This window comes from Zosterops lateralis, assembly GCF_965231275.1.
Source record: "Zosterops lateralis genome assembly, chromosome: 26".
NCBI lineage: Eukaryota > Metazoa > Chordata > Aves > Passeriformes > Zosteropidae > Zosterops > Zosterops lateralis.
The window spans coordinates 5,795,986-5,816,494 of record NC_139786.1 but is presented as its reverse complement, the minus strand read 5'-3'; the positions used below and the strand labels follow the sequence as shown (position 1 = coordinate 5,816,494).

Here is a 20,509-nt window from a genome sequence, read left to right as displayed (position 1 = left end):
ACTTTACTGGAAACCTGGTGTGAAACGTGGTCTGGGACCAGTCCCTGAGAGCCTTTGGATCAGAACAGCTCCATGACAATTGCGTTAAGGATTTTATTTCTTAGGGTGAAATGAATGATTTGAAATTAATCATTGGGAATTAATTAAACTGGCGGGGGGCGGGCTCAGGGCTGCAGCAGCTCCCAGGGACACCCGTGGGGTGCACAGGGGATGGAGCAGGGCTGAGTTTCCTGATGGAACCAGCCGGGGCTGAGTCAGTGCCGTGTCCCTTTCGAGTGCCTGGTCCCTGTCACGCTCCGGGGCTCTCCAGGACCGTGTCCTGCCTTAGTCACTGCCCCGAGCCCTGGGTCTGCAGCAGCCTGGCGCTTTCTGCCACCCGGAGATGTTTTGTCACCGCAGCAGTGACAGCGCCGGGTGACAACTGAGCCGGGTGACAGCGGTGCCGTGCAGGGCTGAGCGTCGTCCCCGCGGCTCTGGGAGCTCCAAGAGCCTCTGTCCTCCTTGGAGCTCTGGGAAGGACAGGAGGACACAGTCAGGGGACGAGGGGATGGAATCTTTGTGGATATCCCAGGATAACACTGGAGGAGTGGGACAATCCAGCGGGGATGTGATGTGAGCATCATCCTGGGAACAGCCCGAAAGCTTTTAGGTTTGGGATTCCTTGGCAAGCCTGTCCCTGGCTGTTGGCATCCGGCTCCCCTGTCCTAAGGCTTTACTGGTGGTTTTCCAGCTGCTCTGGGGAATGTTCCCCGCGCTCCTGACTCAGCCCCGTTTGTGCCGCCGCGATGCGGGACCGCGCTCTCACCGCGGGCTTTGCATAAACCATTTCTCACATGAGTTAGTGACACCTCGGGCTGGGTTTGAGTTCCTGAGCGCCGGGGCAGCCTCCTCACAGCCCTCCCTGCTGCCCTTGCTTGTGACTGGGGCCGTCCCTACCCTCGGAGTGCCCTGTCACAACGTGCCTGCCATGAATTCCCGAGGGAGGAGCCCTCCCCCGTGGGCTGGAAGCGCTCCTGGGGCCGGGAGAGCTTTCCCTGCCCCGTTCCCGGTGCCCGAAAGGGTTTAACGATGCCAGGAGCGCCCGCGGGAATCACTTCCCATTTCACTGAGCTCATCGGCAGCGTCACAACGCCGGGTTTCAGGAATCCCTGGTCCTTCTTTCCCTCTTCCTTCCCAGAGCACAGGAGGGATGGTTGGCTGTTTTGCCGGGGGTGTTTTCGTGCTGCTGGAGCTGGTGACAGCCCGGGGAAAGCCACGCTGGGCTGATTTGTGTCCATCTGGGTTGGGTCCAACGTGCTGATGGCTTTAAACGGCCAGAGGGTGGGGATGGGTGGGATTTTGGGAAGGAATTCTTCCCTATGAGGGTGCTGAGGCCCTGGCTGCCCCTGGGTCCCTGGCAGTGTCCCAGACCAGGCTGGATGAGGTTTGGAGCAGCCTGGGACAGTGGAAGGTGTCCCTGCCCATGGGACACGAGATGGTCTGTGAGGTCTCTCCCAACCCAAACCACCCTGGGAACTCCTCTGGTTCCAGCCCAGCTGCTCTGAAATGAGAGGATTTTGGCCATCCCCACGTCCAGCACTTGGGCTGCTCCATCACCACCATTCCACAGACAGCAAACCCCCCCTAAAACTCTCTGGTGGGGGTTTCCTCCTCCTTGCCCTTGTGCTGAGGGTCCTGCTGTTCCTTTTGCTTTGCAGGGGGTCGGTGACAGGACAGAGAGGCTGAGGGACACCTGCAGAGTCTGTACAGGGCCCTGGACCCCGAGAATCCAACATTTCCCTTCTGCTCCTGGATCATCCCAGCATCTCCTCCACCTCCCCCACAGTCCCTCCCTTGCCTTCTGGCACTTGGCTGACCCATCCTGGGCGTCAGTTCAGTTACCAAAAGGAAAAAAAAAAAAAACAACAAAAAAACAAAACAAAAAAACAACAACAACAACAACAAAAAAAACCACCCATAAAAGAAAGAAATCGTTTCATGTGTTCTGCCATTTACATAATGAGGTAAGAACTCCCTGCTGCCTCTTCCCTTGTTTCCTCACCCGGGCTGGGTGTGCACCAGGAATGCTGCCACTTCCTCTCCTTCCAGCAAAACTTTTGCTGCAATTCCAGGCAGCAGGTGGGATTTAGGGAGAAGGAGGCAGGGATTAACAGCCCTGTGCTGTCCCACATCCCTCCAACACCTCAGTCAGTGCAGATCCAACCCGCTGCAGGCCGGGCCCTGCCCCTGGCTCATCTCCAGCAGGGTGAGGGAGGCACATCTGAGTTCCAGCAACCCTGCCTGCAACACCCTGACTAGCCTGGGCAGAAAATGCATTTGCCTAGCCCTCCCCTGGTGATGGATCTCTGCTCAAGACTCAGCTGGGCTATCAATAAATGGATTAGTCACCCAGCAGATCCGTGCAGGACAGCCCTGGCCCACAGGCACAGGCAGGAACCCACTGCAGAGGCTGCCTGTGGCATCAGACGGGTGACTTTGGCACCCCAGTGCCCTCCGAGTCCAGCTGACCCTCCCTCCCAGCCCCAGGAACTCCAGGGAGTTTATTGAGCTGCACATTTTTGTTTTTTTTTAAGACTGAATGAAGCTCTCTCTGCACGGGCTACAGGAAGATCCAAAGAACCAACAGCACAGGGGTCATTGCAGCAGTACTGCCACATCCTTGTGACAAGGAGCCCCAGGTGACAAACCCTGGCTCCCTGGGGACAGCCTGGGAGGAGAACGTGCCTGCTCCTTGGCTGAGCCAGTTTTGCTCAGCAGGGAAAGGTTGAGGTGGGGTGATTGCAGATGTCACTGTGCCCCCGGGCTGGGGGACTTGGGAAGGTGTCACTGGAATTCCCGTCCTCCTGCAGGGTGACAGATTTGGGCTGTGGACAGTGATCGCCTGAGTCACCTCAGGAAAGCACTTTTTGTGGCAGGAGGGTGGGAGCTGTGTCCTCCCAATCCCTGAGCTCGTGTTTCTGTGCATCTCCAACACCAGGGACACGGGATGGAGAAATGTCCAGGGACTGAGGAGACTGGGAACAGCATTCCCTGAACCTGGAACTCCTGAATTCCTTAAATTTGGGAGCAGCATTCCCTGAAAGCAGCAGGGGAAGGCCACTTGTGCCAGGACAATGATGGGGAAAACTTCAGACTTGAGTTTCCCCATGTCCACCAGTGTTGGGGCTGCAGTGACCACGGGCACCCTGTGGGGTGAGGCCACTGAGCTTCCCACACCCCAAAACCTCCGTGAGGAGCTGGGAAGGGCCCCTCTCCAGGAGGGGATTGCCAGCATTGCTCCATCTCGGGGCGTTCTGGGGACGTGACCAACGATGGCCCCAAACCCCGGTCACATCCCTCTTCCCAAAAGGAAAAGCCACGCGGTGATGCCGGGAGGTCCCGCCTCCGTGGGTGAGGGAAACACCTGTGGGAGAGAGAGCTGGTCCCTCGCACCAGCTCATTAATTCAGCAAATTGCAAAAGGGAAATATGTGCCGGGAAAAGCGAGAAAATTCCCAAAAGTTAAGCCAGGAGTTATTTCCTCCTGGTACTGGGATAAAAACGGCTCCTTCGGAGCACTCCAGGTCAGATGTTGGCGAAAGAGGTGAAGCCACACTGAGGAGCAAGGTAAAATACTGAACTAATTTAATTTCATTCATTCATTCATTCATTCATTCATTCATTCATTCATTCATTCATTTATATATGATTCTATTCTATTTATTTATTTATTACTTTGCTCCATGCACTTTTGGGGGTTTCCTTTTATTCCTATCTCTGAAATGTTTTCTTTTTTTTTTCATTAATAACCTTAATTTTCAGTGCTAACAAAACTCATGTTTGACTTATGCTATTTCAGAAAACTTGTGTTTTCTTTTGGGATAAGACTTTGGGATCTGTTACTTTCACTCAGTTACCTCCTGTTGCTTCTTTGTCATTAGAGTTAAAAACTTAATTTCACTCCATTTATTTTTCTGATAACATTTTTTTTTCAGAAGAACTCTGTTTATTTAGATGCATTTTAAAATGATATTTTATTTATTTTGCCTTTTCTTTTGGAGCTCTTCTGTTCAATATTTGATTTTGTTTGATTTATTTTTTTTTCTCTCGTGCTCCTGGAGAGCAAAACATAAATGGGTAAGGGTAAAATGGGTAGGGTAAATAAATGGGTAAGGGTAAAATAAATACTAATGTGTTTGGGGATTTTAATACAAATGTACAAGTTTTGTATAAAATGTGGGTATTTTCATATGGATCAGAGTTGTGTTATTCAGGAAAATAAAGAGGAATATTCTGTTCCTTGGGCAGGTCCCCCAGGCAGCTGAGATGAGAGGATCCCCCTTGTTCCTCTGCCTCCTCTCCACGTCCTGCTGGGTGAGTTTGATGCCAACAGCTGCAGACAAAATCTTCCACTTTGGAACCTGCAGGGTTTCCATGAGCCTGGCAGAGATCAGGGCTGCCTTCACAGCAATTAAAGCAAATATTGTGAGTATTTCCCAGGCTCTTAGGGAGCCCCTGGCAGCTCCTGGAGCCCCTCTGGAGCAGCAGCTCCATCCCATCTCTGTCCTCTCCGCAGCAAGCCAGAGACCCCATCCGGACCCTGAGCATCCTGTCCCACCCTCACTCCCTGCACAAGGTTAAGGTAGGTGGCTCTGCCTGGGGGAGCCCTTGCAGGATCCAAAAGGAGGTGAATGTGGCCCTGAGAAGTGCAGTTTTATCATAAATCAGCAATTTTCAGCTTTCTCACACCGGGCAAGGGCCACTGTGCAGGTCTCAGCCTCTGATACTCAGCTGCAAAATCAGCTGGTTTCATTTTGTGAGACCTGCTGAGGATGCTTCTCCTGGAAAACCAGCCTAAAGTGATTTCCCATCTATTTTATCAGCTTCAATCAGGCACCACTGAAGCTTTCTCTGAGTCAAACTGTCCTGCTGTGCTCAGCTACCTTGAGTTTCCTCTCAGAGATGCTTTATCCCAGAGACTGCAGGTTACACCCTTTGGAAGACCTTTTTAGTCATTAAATTCATTTTCCCAGTCTGCAGACAGGTGCTGCATCACCCACCAGCTCCTCACCTTCTACGTGGACAAAGTTTTCAAGCACTGCAGGACCGAGGACTCGTTTGTGAACAGGAAGATCAGCAGCATTGCCAACTCCTTCCTCAGTGCCAGGAGGAGGCTGGGGCAGTGTGTGAGTCCTGGCTCCTGCCCCAGTGGGGCTGTTAATATTTCAGCTGTTCATATTTCTGTTAATTTTTTACCTACAAACCAACCCGGAAGGTTTATAAAGCTGCACAGTCTCCATTTATCTAAATGGTTTTAATGAGAATACAAAGAGTGAAGTGCTCTGTTCACTGAGAGATTTTTATATTTTCCCACTGAGCAGCAAACTCCCCTAAATCCGAATATTTATCCTGTTCTTGGGTCTGTCAATTGAGCTGTTGTGAGCTAAATCCTGATTCTGGGACCTGCAGCCTTTCCAGCGGTGTTTCAGACTATGATGCCCAGCAAAATCAGAAACTGAAATCTTATTTTTAAAACTTAACCACCCAGACTAATGAATAAATCTCGCTTTTCCAGCATGAGCAGAATAATTGCGTGTGTGGGGAGGAGTCCACAGAGAAATTCAAGCAAATACTTGCAAACTACGAAGGGGTGAGTTGGTGACTGAGCCTGGTAATGAACACAGATATTTAAATTCTCCTTATTTGGGTTGTGCTGATGGTCTCTGCTCACAGCTCGTTCCTTTGTGTCATTTCAGCTGAATGTCACATCTGCAGCCATGAAATCCCTGGGGGAGCTGGACATCCTCCTGGACTGGATGGACAAATCTCGTTAGCGGGCGGCATTAATTACCCACGAGGAGCTGCAGGGGCTTTGCAGGGATGAGGGGGACCATAATTCACTGTATCAGTGCAGTTCCTCAGCACTTCCAGCTGCAGTCAGGCAAACGTGGGGTGCTTTGCCAGCCAGGGACATCAGCAGTCTTCATTAAGGCAGAAATAATGACTTTGATTAAATCAGCATCACCCTTGCTGCTGCCAAAGGATGTTCCCAGGGAAAACCCACAAGGATGTCTCTTGGCAGACATAAGCTGGGATCGTGTCATAAAATTATTGTTTAAATTACAGGGTTTTTTTTGTCCAGGGAATGTGGGGAATGAGTGCTGAGAGCTGGCTGGGAGGACTCTGGTGCAGCTGATGTTGCACAAACCCGAGCTCAGTCTCAGGGTTGCTGCCACTGATGGATCTGGCTGAAATGAGAAGTACAGTGTGAGAAATGCTTCCAGGAACAGGTCCTAGCAGGTATGTCAGGCCCTAGAAATCCGTGTTTCCTTTTTGAGATGATATTTTCTGCCCTATCAGTAAAAAAAACTTTCGTGCAAGTTTTCAAGAGCAATGTGTGGTTGCTGAATAGAAAAAGGCTCTTGAGTGTGTTGTGCAATTTACTGACACTCAGTAGTGAGTTTTGTGGAAATTGGTTGTGATGACTGTAAATAAACCCCACTTGAAACTGTGCTGAGTCTATTTGTCAAGATTCTGAGGAATTATATGATTCTTGCTGGTGACACTTTCTGAATTCTCCCGTGGCGTCCTCTCACAGCAGATGCTGTCACTCCTGATGCCAGGGCTGATGAATCCCTCTGGGCATGCCAGAAACACCAAACTCGGACCTCAGTGCTGCTAAATCCCAATTTTGTCTTCAAAACTGAGCATTACTTATAGCTCTGGTCTGTGCTCTCCCCTTTGGGGTGTTGCTGGTACCCACTGCGTGCTCTGAATCCCAGCTGGGTGACAGCAGCAGCATTTCCCTGTGCCACATGTGTCACCCTGGGTGGCATCTGGTGATTCACTTTCCAAGGAAAGATCTCTGACTGCTCACTGCCCTCCCTCAGATATTTGCTTAGGCCAGAGGGAAGCTCCTCAGGGCTTTGATCCTGTTAATTCTCTTTCTTGGGGGTTTCATTTGCCCAGGTGTCAGGGCACGAGCAGGTGAGCACATCTCCCCGTGCTCTGCAGTGCTCAGCAGAGCTGGTTCTTCAGCTCCATCACTCTTTTGGGAGAGTGTCCGGGACATTCCAGGGTTCTCTGTTGAAGAGCAACCCCTGGGAATGATGCTGAGGTGCCACAGCTCGTCCCTGACCACAGGAAATCCTCCTGGGGAAGGAGCAGGGGCTGCTCGCTGAGTTCCTCATGGATCTTTGTGGGCTCTGGGTCACGTTTTGAAGGTTTTATCCCACACTTTCAACTGATGTCCCAACCATTCCTGTCCATCCCACACCCTGTGTGCTGCACCCCCCAGTCCCTGCCCGGCTCAGTGTTTTCACCTAAACCGGGGATTTTACACTTCTCCAGGGATTTTACACTCCTCTCCCCGCTGCAGCAGCCCGGGGCTGTTCCCCTTCGGAAAAGGAGATGCCGGCTGGAGGTGGCAGCAGTGGGGGGCACAGCGGGCAGCCGAGGGCTGCGGGAGGGCTCAGGATGCTCAGCCCACCCTGGGGTGTCAGCCCCGGCTCCTCTCCCGCAGCTCAGCCCGGGCTGCTCCCAGGGCGGCGAGGGAGGAGCGGAGCTGGGGAAAGGCCCAGGAGAAAGAGGATTTGCAAAGGGAGAGTAAAAGGGGTTTTCTCCTCTCGGAGGTTTCCAAACCCGAGCGTTCTCCTGTCGCTGCTGCCCGCCGGGGATGCTCTGCAGGCTCCCGCCTTTCCTGTCGCACCTGAGTCAGGATTTCCCTCCCTTCCAGCGGCTCCGGGCGGGGGCGGACTGTCCCTGCCCCTCCAGGACCTGTCCCTGCCCCTCCAGGGACCTGTCCCTGCTCCTCCAGGACCTGTCCCTGCCCCTCCAGGACCTGTCCCTGCTCCTCCAGGGACCTGTCCCTGCTCCTCCAGGACCTGTCCCTGCCCCTCATGGACCTGTCCCGGCCCCTCCAGGACCTGTCCCTGCCCCTCCAGGGACCTGTCCCTGCCCCTCCACACCCTTCCCGAGGTCCAAAGCCCTTCCCACCGCTGCTGAGCCCTCACCTCCCTTTGAGGGCAGGCTGGAAGGTGCAATGTGGGTGTGAGAAGCGATGAGCAGGAGGGAGAAGCTGCCCTGCTCATCCCAGCACTGAAAGTCTCCAGTTCGGGAATTATTTGTGTTTTCTCCTCAGTGGGATCCACAGTTCAGGAGTAATTTGTGTTGATCCTCAGTGAAACTCGGTGTCTGGCAGCAAACCCAGCCTGCCATGGCCAGCTCTTTGTCATTACAGCTCCCCACACTGCTTTATCTGGGGAAATGTTCAGCTTTCCCCACCCTTTCTGTGCCCCTCTGGGTGGGCTCTCCTGTGATATCTCACAGACCCTGAGTTCCCCAGTCTGCTGAAAGCCACTGGATTCTTTATTGCTCGTGCATAACAACATTCCAGATGTGTCTGGCCTGCAGGTGCTGCCCTCAGGTCAGGAAAGCTTAGAGGAATTTAGAGGAATCAAAAGCATCAGATGCTGTTCTAAAGGATTTCCCATCTGCCTTTAAAAGAGAATGAAATATTTTTACTAATTTTTTTTTTTTATTTTTAAAAAAATTTTTATCTACAGTGCTCCTTGTGACCTGTGAGATCCCAGTGTAGGAACTGGGGCTGGTGGTGGGATGAGCCACTCGAGTTCCTGCTGTTTCCCAGCCCAACCTCCTCACTCAGACCTGCACTTCCAGCACAGCCCCCTTTAGCATCAAACCCTCCCTCCTAAATCACCACTTAAAGCTGAATTTTAGCAAAAAACCCCAAAAGCTCAAGCTACAGCGAATTGTGGGAGCGATGAACAGCGTTGCCTGCTGACGTCGTGATCCTCAAGGTAGAGCCAGTCCCAGGTGCTGTCCCCTCCCTCAGACCCGTCCTGGGGTGGGGACATGGCCAGGACAGCGCTGTCCCCTCCCTCAGACCCGGTCCTGGGGTGAGGACATGTCTGGGACAGCGCTGTCCCCTCCGGAGCTACCCTGGGCGATGGTGTCGGAGGTGACGAGGAAGGAGGAGTAGGCGAGCTCAGCATCCTCCTTGGAGCTCTGGGAAGGACAGGAGGACACAGTCAGGGGACAAAGGGATGAAATCTTTGTGGATATCCCAGGATAACACTGGAGGAGTGGGACAATCCAGTGGGGATGTGATGTGAGCATCATCCTGGGAACACCTCAAGAGCTTTTAGGTTTGGGATTCCTTGGCAAGCCTGTCCCTGGCTGTTGGCATCCGGCTCCCCTGTCCTAAAGCTTTACTGGTGTCCTGCCAGTTTCCTTGATTGCTCCAGCTCAGCTCCTGGCACTTACATCACCTACACCTCTCCTCTTGGTGGGGACTTAGATCAACACAGACTCTGGCACCTGCAGCTGCTGCCAGATGGTGCCACTGGACCAGGGCCTTACCCAAGGGCAGGGGAGGCAGAGGAAATTAGGGAAAGGCAGAGGAAATTAGGGAAAGGCAGAGATCACAGCAAATCTCAGCCCTTGCACTGGCAGAGCCCTTCCTGTGCCCCCCAAACCAGTGGGATGTGATGGTTTCCAGTCATCCTCTTATCCCAGTGATTCATATTTCTGCTACAAACCCAAACTTCCTGACTCTGCCTGGGGCTGCCTTGGTTTAGTTCTTGAAGCAAAGTGACTGCTGAGGATGTCTCTGCCAAACCAGGGAGTCAGGGCAGGGGTGAGACCCACCCCCAGGGGCTGGACCGGGTAAAATGGAGAGCACCTGGGTATGGATAAAGCCCCCCGGGGAGACAGCCCCTTTGGGACAGACTGCAGGGCTGTGGCCACATCTCCCAGGCCAGTGGCCTCTCTCCTGCCTCCACTCACCCTTTTTGCCTTGGTTGTGTCGGCGGCGCTTTCCTGAGTGCCCGTGGTGGTGATGAACTCTGCAGGAGGAGGAAGGAAGGTGTTGGGAGGGGACAGTGGCTGTTTCTGGGGGTTTTGTGGGGTGTTCCAGGCTGCCTCTGGCCCCGGGGCTGGGCTGGGGTCTCCCACTCACCATCCCCTCCCACGGGGGTCTCCCGGATCTCCTTGGCGTTGTTGCTGGCACTGAAGTCCCTCATGCTCTCAAAGTCTGACATGCTGATGTTGGTCCTGTAGCTCCCCACGGACACCAGGTCTGGTGAGAGGGAGGAGGAAAATCCTTCAGGTCTTGCTCAGGGTGGGTAGGAGAACATTAATTAAGCACATCAAGACCCAAACCCTCTGTGCCAGGTGAAGCTGTGACACAATGGGCAAAGCCCACGGAGGGCTGGACACTCTGGGAATTGGAGCTCTCTGGACGGGTCAGTGTGAGGAGCAGGGAGTTGGAGCTCTCTGGATGGGTCACAGGATGATCAGGGTGTTTGGAGCTCTCTGGATTGGGGGGTTACAGGAGGATCAGGGTGTTTGGAGCTCTCTGGATGGGTCACAGGGGGATCAGGGTGTTTGGAGCTCTCTGGATTGGGGGGTTACAGGAGGATCAGGGTGTTTGGAGCTCTCTGGATGGGTCACAGGGGGATCAGGGTGTTTGGAGCTCTCTGGATGGGTCACAGGGGGATCAGGGTGTTTGGAGCTCTCTGGATGGGTCACAGGGGGATCAGGGTGTTTGGAGCTCTCTGGATGGGTCACAGGAGGATCAGGGTGTTTGGAGCTCTCTGGATGGGTCACAGGAGGATCAGGGTGTTTGGAGCTCTCTGGATGGGTCACAGGAGGATCAGGGTGTTTGGAGTTCTCTGGATGGGTCAGGGTGAGGAGCAGGGTGTTTGGAGCTCTCTGGATGGGTCACAGGGGGATCAGGAGGTTGGAGCTCTCTGGATGGGTCACAGGAGGATCAGGGACCTTCCTGCCCATCCAGGTGTGGTGCCAGGAGAGCAGCTCAGCCCAGCAGTTGGGTATTACTTTAACTCAATGCTGCTGCAGTGTCTTGAGAGCCCAGAGAGGCAGGGACTCACCAGATCTCTTCAGCTGCCTGTATTTGACGATGGCAAAAGCTGTCACCACAATCAGGATGAGGCCAGCAAGAGGGCCCAGCACCAAGGCCAGAGTGTTGGAGCCACGGCTTTCATCAGAGCTGGAACAGGGGGAGAGAGATCTCACTGAGAACGATGCATGTGAAAATCCAGCAGGCTAAATTTGGGTAGGACGGTAATTCTGAGTGAGCATGGTGCAATTCAATCAGTTAAGTGGATTCTAGCACAAAGAATAAAATATGACCCAAATAAAAATACAGGCTTGAGGTCGGGCTGAAACAGCTACATCAGCAGCTTGGTTATAAATACGTGAAGCGTGAAGGAAAATTCTCTAATAATAACAGAAATACTTTCAAACAGTTGCTTTCTACTCTAATAATTTCCTTCTGATACTATTTTCTTGAATCGGAGATTAATTATGAGTCATCTCACCCTTTGCTGTCACTTTTTATCTTCTCTGACATTTAGAGCAAAGCTCTTTTGGGGATAAGTTTTTTTGTGTGTGTTGCTAAACAACACACACAGGGTGTACAAACACAATGGGTTCGTGTAAACCCCACAGAAGTGACAAATGGCAGGGGATGGAGAGAACCAACCTTTCTTCTGGGACGGCTCCTTTCCGCACCTCAGCGTCACTGTGGGCTCCTCCTGGGGGAGCAGCTCCAGACTCAAGGCGGGAATCCACCTCCAGGAGCTCTGGGCTGTGCTTGGCATCGCTCCCTGTGTGTCCCAGGGAAGGAGGGTGGTTAGAGAGCAGCAGCATGAGAACTGGGCACAAAAACTGCTGGGGGGTGTTTGGTGGACATGGAGCTGCCGTGGGTTTTGGCTTTCCAGGAGAGGTTCTTCAAAATGGGGGTTCAGGACCCAAAATGCTTTCACACCAAATAATTTACTGCAGAAATCTCCAGCAGGATCTCTCTGCCCATGAACTTTTGAAGTCTTGCATTTCTAAGTAAAAAGTCTTGCATTTCTGAGTAAAAAGTCTTGCATTTCTAAGTAAAAACATCTTGCATTTCTAACTTCTGCCTCTAATATTTCCAGATCAACTTTTCCATCCTTGCTTGGTTTTTCCTCCTGGCTCCTTGCCCAGCAAAAGCAATGAAATGAGGCTGTTTCACTGTTCTCACTTTGGCCATCACCCTCTTAGGAAACATCCCATACCCAGGGCTCTAGTCTTTCTCTGCTTCTAACAATGTTCCTCCCCCCAAACGTTTTAAATTCCAAAATATCCCACCAAAACTGAGACCAAGCCCCATGCTGTTGGTGCCAGCCTCTCCTTCCCCTTACTGTTTTCCTCTTTATTAGGATAGGAATTTCCCTGGAGCAAAATCGTTGAACTTCGATCAGTTCTTTACCTGCAAGGTAAAGCCAGACCGCTGCCTAAACTAAATATTGTCCAATAAGAACAATTCATCAGCACGGGGGTTAAAAGTAAAACCTGTGTGGAAAGCGGCGAGTTTTACACCGGGTTATTTTTATGACTGGGGAAGTCAAAACGGAGTGAATGAAAACACCGAAGGCAAATTGCGCGGGTCAGGGGAGGCTGCGGTGAATGAAAACACCGAAGGCAAACTCTGCGGATCGGTGACAGCGCTTGTGCTTTGAGCTGCTGCAGCCTAGCGGTGATGGAGAGCCCTCGGCGGGCACAGGGACCAGCGGGACCAGCCCTGCCCGAGCTCACCTGCGCTCACCACCAGCTGCACGGCCATGGTCTCCCCGAAGGCGCCGTTCCGCTTCACCCCGCACCAGTACCAGCCCTCGTCATCCTCGGTGAGGGGGTCGAAGCTCAGCACCACCGTCCTGTTGGACGTGCTGCAGCTGGCGGCCGGCCCCGGCACACCCTGCTGCTGCCCCGGCAGCATGGAGCAGCCCGTGAAGTTCCACCTGCACCAGTATTTCTCGTAGGAGTAGTACTGGCAGGGGTAGGAGCAGGTTAAATCCACCCGGGAGCCCGACTGTGCCTCCACTTTCTTGTCTCCCGTCAGGGCAGGTTTTCCTGTGAGGGTAAACAGGACATCAGGGCTGCAGGGTGTTGGAAAAAACCCCTTTCTCACCTAGAGATGGGGCTCCTGAGAGGCGTTTTAAAAGATTTTATTCTATTTTCACTCTCATGAGAAGGTACAGATGTTACAGTTCACGCTGTCAAAATTAGAAGCTGAACTATTTCTTTGTTACAATACTTATAAATCTTTTTCAGCCTCATGGTTTTTGCTACACAGTGCTGCTAATACCTGTCTGACCAATCTACCCATATAACCCATGCTAATACTTCTAACACCAATCACCTATTTTTTTACCCCATGTGGTCTTGCTACAACACATCTTTCCCAGTTCTATTTCTCTAAACTATCCAGTCTATTTGCAAGGCCATCATTTGAAACTTGCTTCTAGTTCCATTTCTCTCTCAACAATGTCTGTCCCATCCCATGGGACATTCCATCCCATTTCTAAGTCAGCACACTTTATCTCAGAGTTTGGTGCACGGTGCAATTCAATCAATTAACTGGATTCTAGCACATAGAATAAAATATGACCCAAATAGAAACACAGGCTTGAGGTCAGGCTGAAGCAGCTACATCAGCAGCTTGGTTATAAATACGTGAAGGAAAATTCTCTAATATTAACAGAAGTTCTTTGCTTTCTACTCTAATAATTTCCTTCTGATGCTATTTATTTTCTTATGGATGCACAAGACTGTGTGGACCTTCTGTCAGGCTTTGAGAATTCCCTACAAATCCACTTCCCACAGAGGGAGTGTGGGTGGGGATTTCAGGATTTTCCCTTTCAGGGGTGGGGGTGGCAGTCAGCAGGTAGTGGCACTGCTGGGGATGGAGCTTGGAGGGAACGGGCTCTTTGCATTGCTAAACTAACACTAAAAATACTGAATTAACACTAAAGATGCTGTTTATGGTTCTTTTCCTGCAAGGCTTAAGAAATACTTCAGGAGAATTTTCCCACAAAACTGAAACTTTCCTGTCTCAGTTTTAAAGCTGCTGGGGTGAGTCTGGGCTCGGAGCTCACGTCTCTTCCCAAAAAGCCAGACTGCTCACTTGGGGTGGTTCTGCACCTCCAGAGAACTGCCAGAGCACGGCTCTTACCTTCTACCACCTTCAGTTCCGTCGATGACTGCTGCTCCTTCAGCTCATTCGACATGCACCAGTAGGAGCCCTCGTCCTTGGTCTGCAGCTGGTTCAGGACGACGGTGACAGTTTTGTTTTCGGGGTCCTCGAACATGGCCACTCTCCCTTCATAGTTGTACTTGACGAAGCCGGTGTTGTCGATGATGGTCTCGTACCCTCCCTGTTTCCTCAGCTTGCGCCAGAACCTTGTGGAGGATCTCAGAGGATCAAAGAGACACTCGAAGGTTGCTGAACTGCCAGTTTTTCCAATTACCTTGGTCTTTAACTGAGGGAAGTTTTTGTCTGTTGGTAAGAAGGAAATGAGCAGTTATAGGAGTCCATGCGGCACTCTCGCAAGAAAATCAACATTATCAGATCAAACAAAGCTGCTGTGGTTAAAGGAAGGCCAGGCAAAGCTCAGGGGCGCAAACGTCAGAAGGTTGTCCTGGCACTGGTGGGAATTGATCCTAAAGGGTCAGTCAGGCCCTGTTTTTCCCCAAATTCACTGAGTGTTGTTGGCTCTGTGGACAGAGATTCCATAGCTTTGTTTCCTTTGCTCGAGGGACCATCTGCATCTGTCAGTTTGAGATTTAAGGAACGGGGGGCTTGAAGAGACAGTTTGCTTGCCTCAGACTGGGGGGGTGGAATTTGTCTCCGGGAGTTTTGGGCTGGGGAACAGAGCTACCCACTTCTGGGAAGGTGAAGTCTGGATCCAGGCCTTATTTTAGTGATGGTTTAGTGCATTACAGGTGGTTAAATGAATAGAAAGAAGTGTGCAGATGAGAGAATAGGATAATAGCAAAGAGAAATTCAAGTTCTTGCTAAATAAAGTGAGACTGCTGGTGGTGCTTCTGAAGAGAAGGAGAGAGGAAGGGGAAAACACTCTGGGAACAGCTCACCCTCGTAGACAAACACGTCCAGCTCCTTCGAATTGTTGCCCTTGCCATATTCACCGGCCCCACAGTAGTACACGCCCGTGTCCTCCCAGTCCATCTGAGTCACGGTGACACTGAAGGTGCCTGGAGGCTCCTCGAAAGTCAGCAGAACTCTGCCCTGGAAATCTGGGTCGATGTTCTGATGGCTGTCGACGATGTTCTGGCAGCCTCCCTTCTCCTTCTTGCACAGGTACCTCCTGATGGAGGCAGTCTCCTTCCCAAAGCTGCAGGATGCCGTCCAGGTGCTGCGGAGCTTCACGTAGAAGAGCTCTGCTGCCTTCCCTGGCTCTGTGCACAGGGACAGGCAGGGATTGAAATTAAACTCTCCTGAAAGGCCCTGCGGCTCTCAGGCACTGCACAGACCATCAGTGGAGCCTCTTTTAAAAGGGAGAGGGGGAAAAACTCAAAGAAAACGGTATTTTAGGGAGTTCCAAGGTGGTGATTACCTTCAACAATTCTGACAGTGACCGTGTGGGAGAGGCCTCTGCCATTGACCCCCACGCCACACTGGAAGGTGCCGGCGTCCCCCAGCCCCAGGGCTGAGATGTGGATCTGGAAGTTTTCTGCCTCGGGGTGGTCAGTGAGGTTGATTCTGCCCCGGTAGGTGGGAGCCACATAGTCCGAGGACACCACGGTGACACACCTGGAGCCCTGCAGCCTGCACCAGTATTTCCTGTCGCGGTTGTTCACGGGGGTGGGCGGGTAGAAGCATTTCACGGTGGCCGAGCCCCCCAGCACACCCTGCACCTCCCGAGGGCCGAACACGGGGCTGGAGACTGTGGGGAGAACAGGCTGCTGTGAGTGCCCCCAGTGCCACACTGTCGCCCTGATTTTTTCAGCATTCGGATGTTTTGCATTTCTGGACTTGGCTTCTCATGCATGTAACATAAACAGTGATGTTTTGAAAAACTATACATTTTTTCCTGGGGGAAGGACAAATTGATGGACTTCTCACCTGAACAGTGGGATCAGAGATGTGTCAACCTCATGGCCCAATTACCGATCAAGTTCCAACACTATATAAACCCTAATCCCAAAATAAACTTCCTTCTTTCTGCTTGCACAACTGGATAGTGTGAGTGTGGTTCTTTCATGTCCTCTGGTGACACCACACAGGGCATGGGAGGCCTTAAATTTAGCTCCCATGTATTTCAGGTTCTGTGCTGTCCAGGGTGCAGTTCTGAGCTCACAGTCAGTGTCGCTCAGCTCTGCACACAGCAGGGACACAAAACAAATCCTTTTCCTGCTGCACACCAAGGACAACAGGTACAAGTTTTCAGGCCCAAAAGCACAAACAAGGGTGGGCTGAAGGGAGGAACAAGAAGGATGGGACTTCATCACCTGGAGCTGGAATTGGACAATTAAACCTCAATATGCAAATGGACCAAAACTTATAGAAGTGTGAGACCTCGTGACTGGTCATCCATTTTGTGTCCATTTTGGGGCCATTTTGGGTCTACCTTGGGTGTAGCCCTGGCCAGGCTCTTGTCCTGCCCAAGGTGTGTCCTTAAAGACCTTTTAATAAATATCCACTTTATTCTCTTAGCTCTATCCAGTCTCTGTTCCAGCTCAGCCTTCCCAAGGCATCACCCAGACCCTCCTCCCTCTTCCCCAGTGCCACCTGTGGTCCTTGGCCACCACAAAATCTGTGCCCCCGGGGGTGACACTCACTGGCTGCCTTGGGGGGGTGTCTGCCTCTTGCAGACCCAGCTGGGAGCAAGGCGAGCAGGAAAATGAAGGCCAGCAACGTCATTTTTCTCTCATTCCCTGAAAAAGATGCAGAAAGTCTTAAATAATCACTTTTGCAAAAGGTTAATCATCTAATAATCCTCTTGGATGCTTGGAGGATGTGAGGGTTGTGGCTACGTGAAGGAGAGAGAAATTTGGTTTTTAATTGCTCCTGTAGGGGAATTGGATGGGAAAAAGGGAATTGATATTTCTGGTTTTGTCTGGGTTGGGAACGGGGCTGCCTGTGGGTCTCATCCCAGTATTCCCTGTGTCACAGGATTCTTGACTGGAGCCTGTATTTAGTGACTCTCTTTGCTTCCCTGCTCTCTCCAAGGACACATGAAAGAGGAAAAGGGTGCTGTTTTCACCTCTACTTTTTAATTCTTCCCTCAGCTGCTGAGGAACTGAGTGAGCTGCAAGGATTCACCTCAGCTCTGCTCCTCCAAAAATCAGATTTTATTTGCCTTTCCTGAGCACACCTCTTGATCCACCTGCCCATTCCAAGTTCGTAGAAGGCACCCACAGGAGCTGATGAGAGGTGCCAAGGAAAACCTTATAAACAATCAGAGGAATTTGATTTCAGGGCATCAAGTGACACAATTTTATTGAGGGTAATTCCCGGCAGAAGAAGAAAAGACTTTTATTTCCCTGTTCAGATGAAAGGTGTTCTGTTGTGCCTCTTCCTTGTATTGTGATTTCTCCTTGCTCAATGGCCACTTGTCCATGGCGAATTATTAACTCACTGAGCATGAAAAATTCTCTTTCAAACACATCCCAGAAGTAGCCAGCAAGGCAAACATAACAAAATCTGCAGAAAGCAAACAAGGTGGCACAAAGAGGGCCTTGATGTTTGCCCCTGGCTGACAGCAGCTCCTGATGGTCACCTCACTGCCCTCCAGCCTCTGTGCAAGCAGGACCCAGTTCAGCCTTGCACGTTTTTTTTTCAAAATTGAAATAACCTGTTAATTCTGATTTCTTCAAAAGGTTTGGCTGTTTTTGGGGTGCAGCCCACGTTGTTGTGTCAGCTCTGGAAGGGTTACCAAGATCTCTGCCTGCCCAAACCAGTGGTTCCTGTGCTCTTGCACCACCAACACCCACAGCCCTGAGTTGGCTCCAGCCCTGTTTTCTCAGATGCTCTTAAAATGTAAATGGAAATATTGCAACATAACGACCTTTCCTGTTGCTTTCCAACTCAGAACAGATTTTGTTGTTGTTGTTGTTGTTTTCATGTGGTCCTGAGAATGAATAACACTCTATTTTGATTTGGTGCTGGGCTCCAAACCCCACTGCAGCTCCACTGGTGACAAGGACATTTCAGTGCTGTGTGTGCAGCCCTGGGGAGGGCAGACCCCCTCAGCCAGTCTCTCTTTAGAGATGTGTTTTTACCCTTAAAACTGGCTGATGATCATTTCCAGAACTCTTCTCTGGACTGGGACCATCACCTTCCTCTCCAGTGCTATTTTATGCCTAAATTTTGATATTTTCCGTGTTTCCAGCAGCAGTGCTCTCTGGCCAGGCTGCCTCTTCCAAATCTCATCCACTACAAGACTTTCCCCATGTTCCCATTGTGCTTTTGGGATTCTGTCAGTCCTGGGGAGAATCATATTCAGATTTGTGATGATTTGGAAGAGACCAGCACCTGTCTCCAAGCTGTGCAAACCTGAGCCAGCAGCAGCAGCAGCTCTGTCTGGGTATGGAACAATTCCCAATTCCCAGATTCTGCTGAATTCCAGCTGCAGGGATTGCCAGGGATCAGCCCAGTCCAGCCCATTAGATATTAACTTTTGCTCCTGACAATGACCAGCCTCAAGGCCGCGCCGTGGGACTGACAAAACACCAGAGTTTAATTGTGACATTTGTCATTCCAGCCTGGGAGCCCTTCTGGCTTTTTGTGGAATGTTTGCTGCTGTCCAAATGTTGAGAAATAATAGCATGGAGGTAATACATTGTATATATTGTATATATTTTATATCTAGGTGATATTTTCCCCCTGAAATCCTTTTGACCCCTGGGGAAACTGTGCAGATGCAAATTGCTCTAGAGAGAGTTGTGGTCTGAGGAGATGCTGGAGGCTCCTGTGCCCAGAAAAAGGGCACAGCAACAATTTCCTCCTGCACAGGACTGGATTATTCACATCTCCAACTGCCCATCAAGGCCACTGCTGGTCTTGCCTTGCCATGGGTTTTATTTGCTGCAGTGGGATGGGGAAAAGCCACCAACTCACCCCATTTTCATGGGGTTAAGAATGGGGAATCAGCTTCCAAATAAAAGATCGAGCTGACCCAAACACATGCAGAAAATAAATATTTCCAGTTCCAAGCAGATGCCCCCTTTACAATATTGAGAGAATAAATACGAGGGGCTCGTTTGATGATGCAGTGAGCAGAAGCACTTGAGTAGAACTTCCTGAAGATTGTCAGGATTTACCATAAAATCAGCAATTTTTATGAATGCCTGCAGTGCTTGGGACCCTCTGAAGTGAGAAGGTTTGCGTCAGTTAAACACATGAGCAACATATTTCAGAAAAGAAATTTAACAGAATAAACAGGCAGCTCATGGCGGTGACTGAGATCCCAGCTGAGGTTGTGCTGCTGGCCCAGGTTTATGTTCCTTTCAGCTACACTTACACTTGTTCCTTTCACTCTACACTAACCTGAGACCTGATTTGATGTTCCTTTCAGGTCCTCCACTCACCCACTTGTTGCTTTTCCGATCAGACCTTCATGGTTCATTTATTTCTTGAACTGGAAAGTGAAACCAACTTCAGCGCTGTTAAATTTTAGTTTAATTCTCCTCTCCCTGCAAGGAGCAGGAACATCCCCTGGCCCAAGAGTCTGCAGGGGATGGGGCCAGTGTGGGTTCATTAACAATTGCAATTAGGTGATGGTTATTTGTACTTCAGCAATGTATTAAATCTATAGGAATGTTCTGTTTGCAGAGTAGGAATTCGGGTGTGTGGGACCCACATCTGCACTGGTCTGAGTGCGACAGGGCTCTGCCAGGCTCCTCTGATTTTGCTTTTAGGAGAACACATCCAGCCCATTCATTTCAGCTTTGGGTTCTATTTATCTTCCTATAACTGGACAAACTTCTGAGGAGCTTCTAAAGCAGCTTCTTTAGGACACAACTGCAGCAATTCTCGTCTAAAATTTCAAAATCTGCCTGTTGGGGCTCAAAAGCCAGTAATGACCTCAGGCTGAGCCGCAGAATTTAGATTCTGACAGTAATATTTGCTAGCTTTTATTTCCTGTGATAAAACTTAATGCAAATATTGTAATGATAATTAATCTGGGTGGGTTGGTTGTTTTTTTTTCCAGAAATTAAAAATTAAAAATCTGGTTCAGAGAAGAAACCATAACTGCCATAAGTCTGTTCCTAACGGGTCTTTCAGAAATCAGCCTCCCACCAGTGAGCTCTGAATATTAAATGGTTCCAAACCTTCCCTCCCGTGTGAGGAAGGGTCCTCAAAAGTGGCTCGGGGCTCGTGTTCTTCCCCTTCCCCATCCCAGCACAAAAGGCTGTTCATTTCCAAAGATGCCAAAGCAGCATTACTCACAGTCCAGGCTGCTCGTGGCACTCCTCGGGACGTGCTGTGAGTGTCCTGTGTCCCCGCGGGGCTGTGGCAGTGCCAGCCGCCTTTAAATACTCCCGGCACCTTCAGCCCGGCGTTTCCACCTGTTGTGCCTTAAAGGAACAACCTCCAGCGGTGCTGCCAGGTGAGCCCTGCCCACGGGAGGGCCGGGTGACCTCTGCCCAGACAGTGCCCAGACAGTGCCCAGAGAGTGTCCAGTGCCCAGCCACTGCCCAGTCACTGCCCA

General features: G+C 50.9%; 2 protein-coding genes across 5 annotated transcripts; one reads left to right on the top strand and one right to left on the bottom strand.

Annotated features, from left to right (window-relative positions):
* Positions 1-3,365: 3,365 nt before the first annotated feature.
* On the top strand, positions 3,366-5,812 carry LOC310919120 (interleukin-20-like; the record flags this gene model as incomplete). Its single annotated transcript, XM_083878299.1, has 6 exons — positions 3,366-3,390; positions 4,372-4,463; positions 4,555-4,620; positions 5,012-5,164; positions 5,554-5,628; positions 5,735-5,812. 6 exons carry the CDS (start codon positions 3,366-3,368, stop codon positions 5,810-5,812), a joined length of 489 nt encoding a protein of 162 aa, XP_083734425.1.
* A 2,517-nt stretch (positions 5,813-8,329) lies between these two features.
* Positions 8,330-20,359, bottom strand: LOC310919302 (polymeric immunoglobulin receptor-like). Of its 4 annotated transcripts, none has more exons than XM_083878607.1 (13): positions 20,248-20,357; positions 17,119-17,219; positions 16,635-16,730; positions 15,410-15,739; positions 14,928-15,251; positions 14,008-14,331; positions 12,591-12,905; positions 11,506-11,629; positions 10,892-11,010; positions 9,958-10,077; positions 9,786-9,844; positions 8,908-9,005; positions 8,330-8,855 (listed from the first exon to the last, which is right to left on the bottom strand). In XM_083878607.1, exons 3-13 carry the CDS (start codon positions 16,714-16,716, stop codon positions 8,735-8,737), a joined length of 2,016 nt encoding a protein of 671 aa, XP_083734733.1. In that variant the 5' UTR covers positions 16,717-16,730; positions 17,119-17,219; positions 20,248-20,357; the 3' UTR covers positions 8,330-8,734. The 4 variants fall into 4 exon arrangements, with proteins under 4 accessions (XP_083734733.1, XP_083734735.1, XP_083734734.1 ...); XM_083878609.1 differs by having other exon boundaries at positions 17,119-17,243; positions 20,248-20,346; XM_083878610.1 differs by having other exon boundaries at positions 8,726-8,837; positions 8,889-9,005.
* Between the last annotated feature and the right edge of the window lie 150 nt (positions 20,360-20,509).

Coding starts and splice junctions, on each gene's coding strand:
- LOC310919302 (XM_083878608.1), bottom strand. CDS start 16,716: ATGACGTTGCTGGCCTTCATTTTCCTGCTCGCCTTGCTCCCAGCTGGG. Junction 15,252..15,409: donor CACTGTCAGAATTGTTGAAG/GTAATCACCACC, acceptor CCCTGTGCACAG/AGCCAGGGAAGGCAGCAGAG. Junction 11,011..11,505: donor GGAGCCGTCCCAGAAGAAAG/GTTGGTTCTCTC, acceptor CCCCTGTTCCAG/CTCTGATGAAAGCCGTGGCT.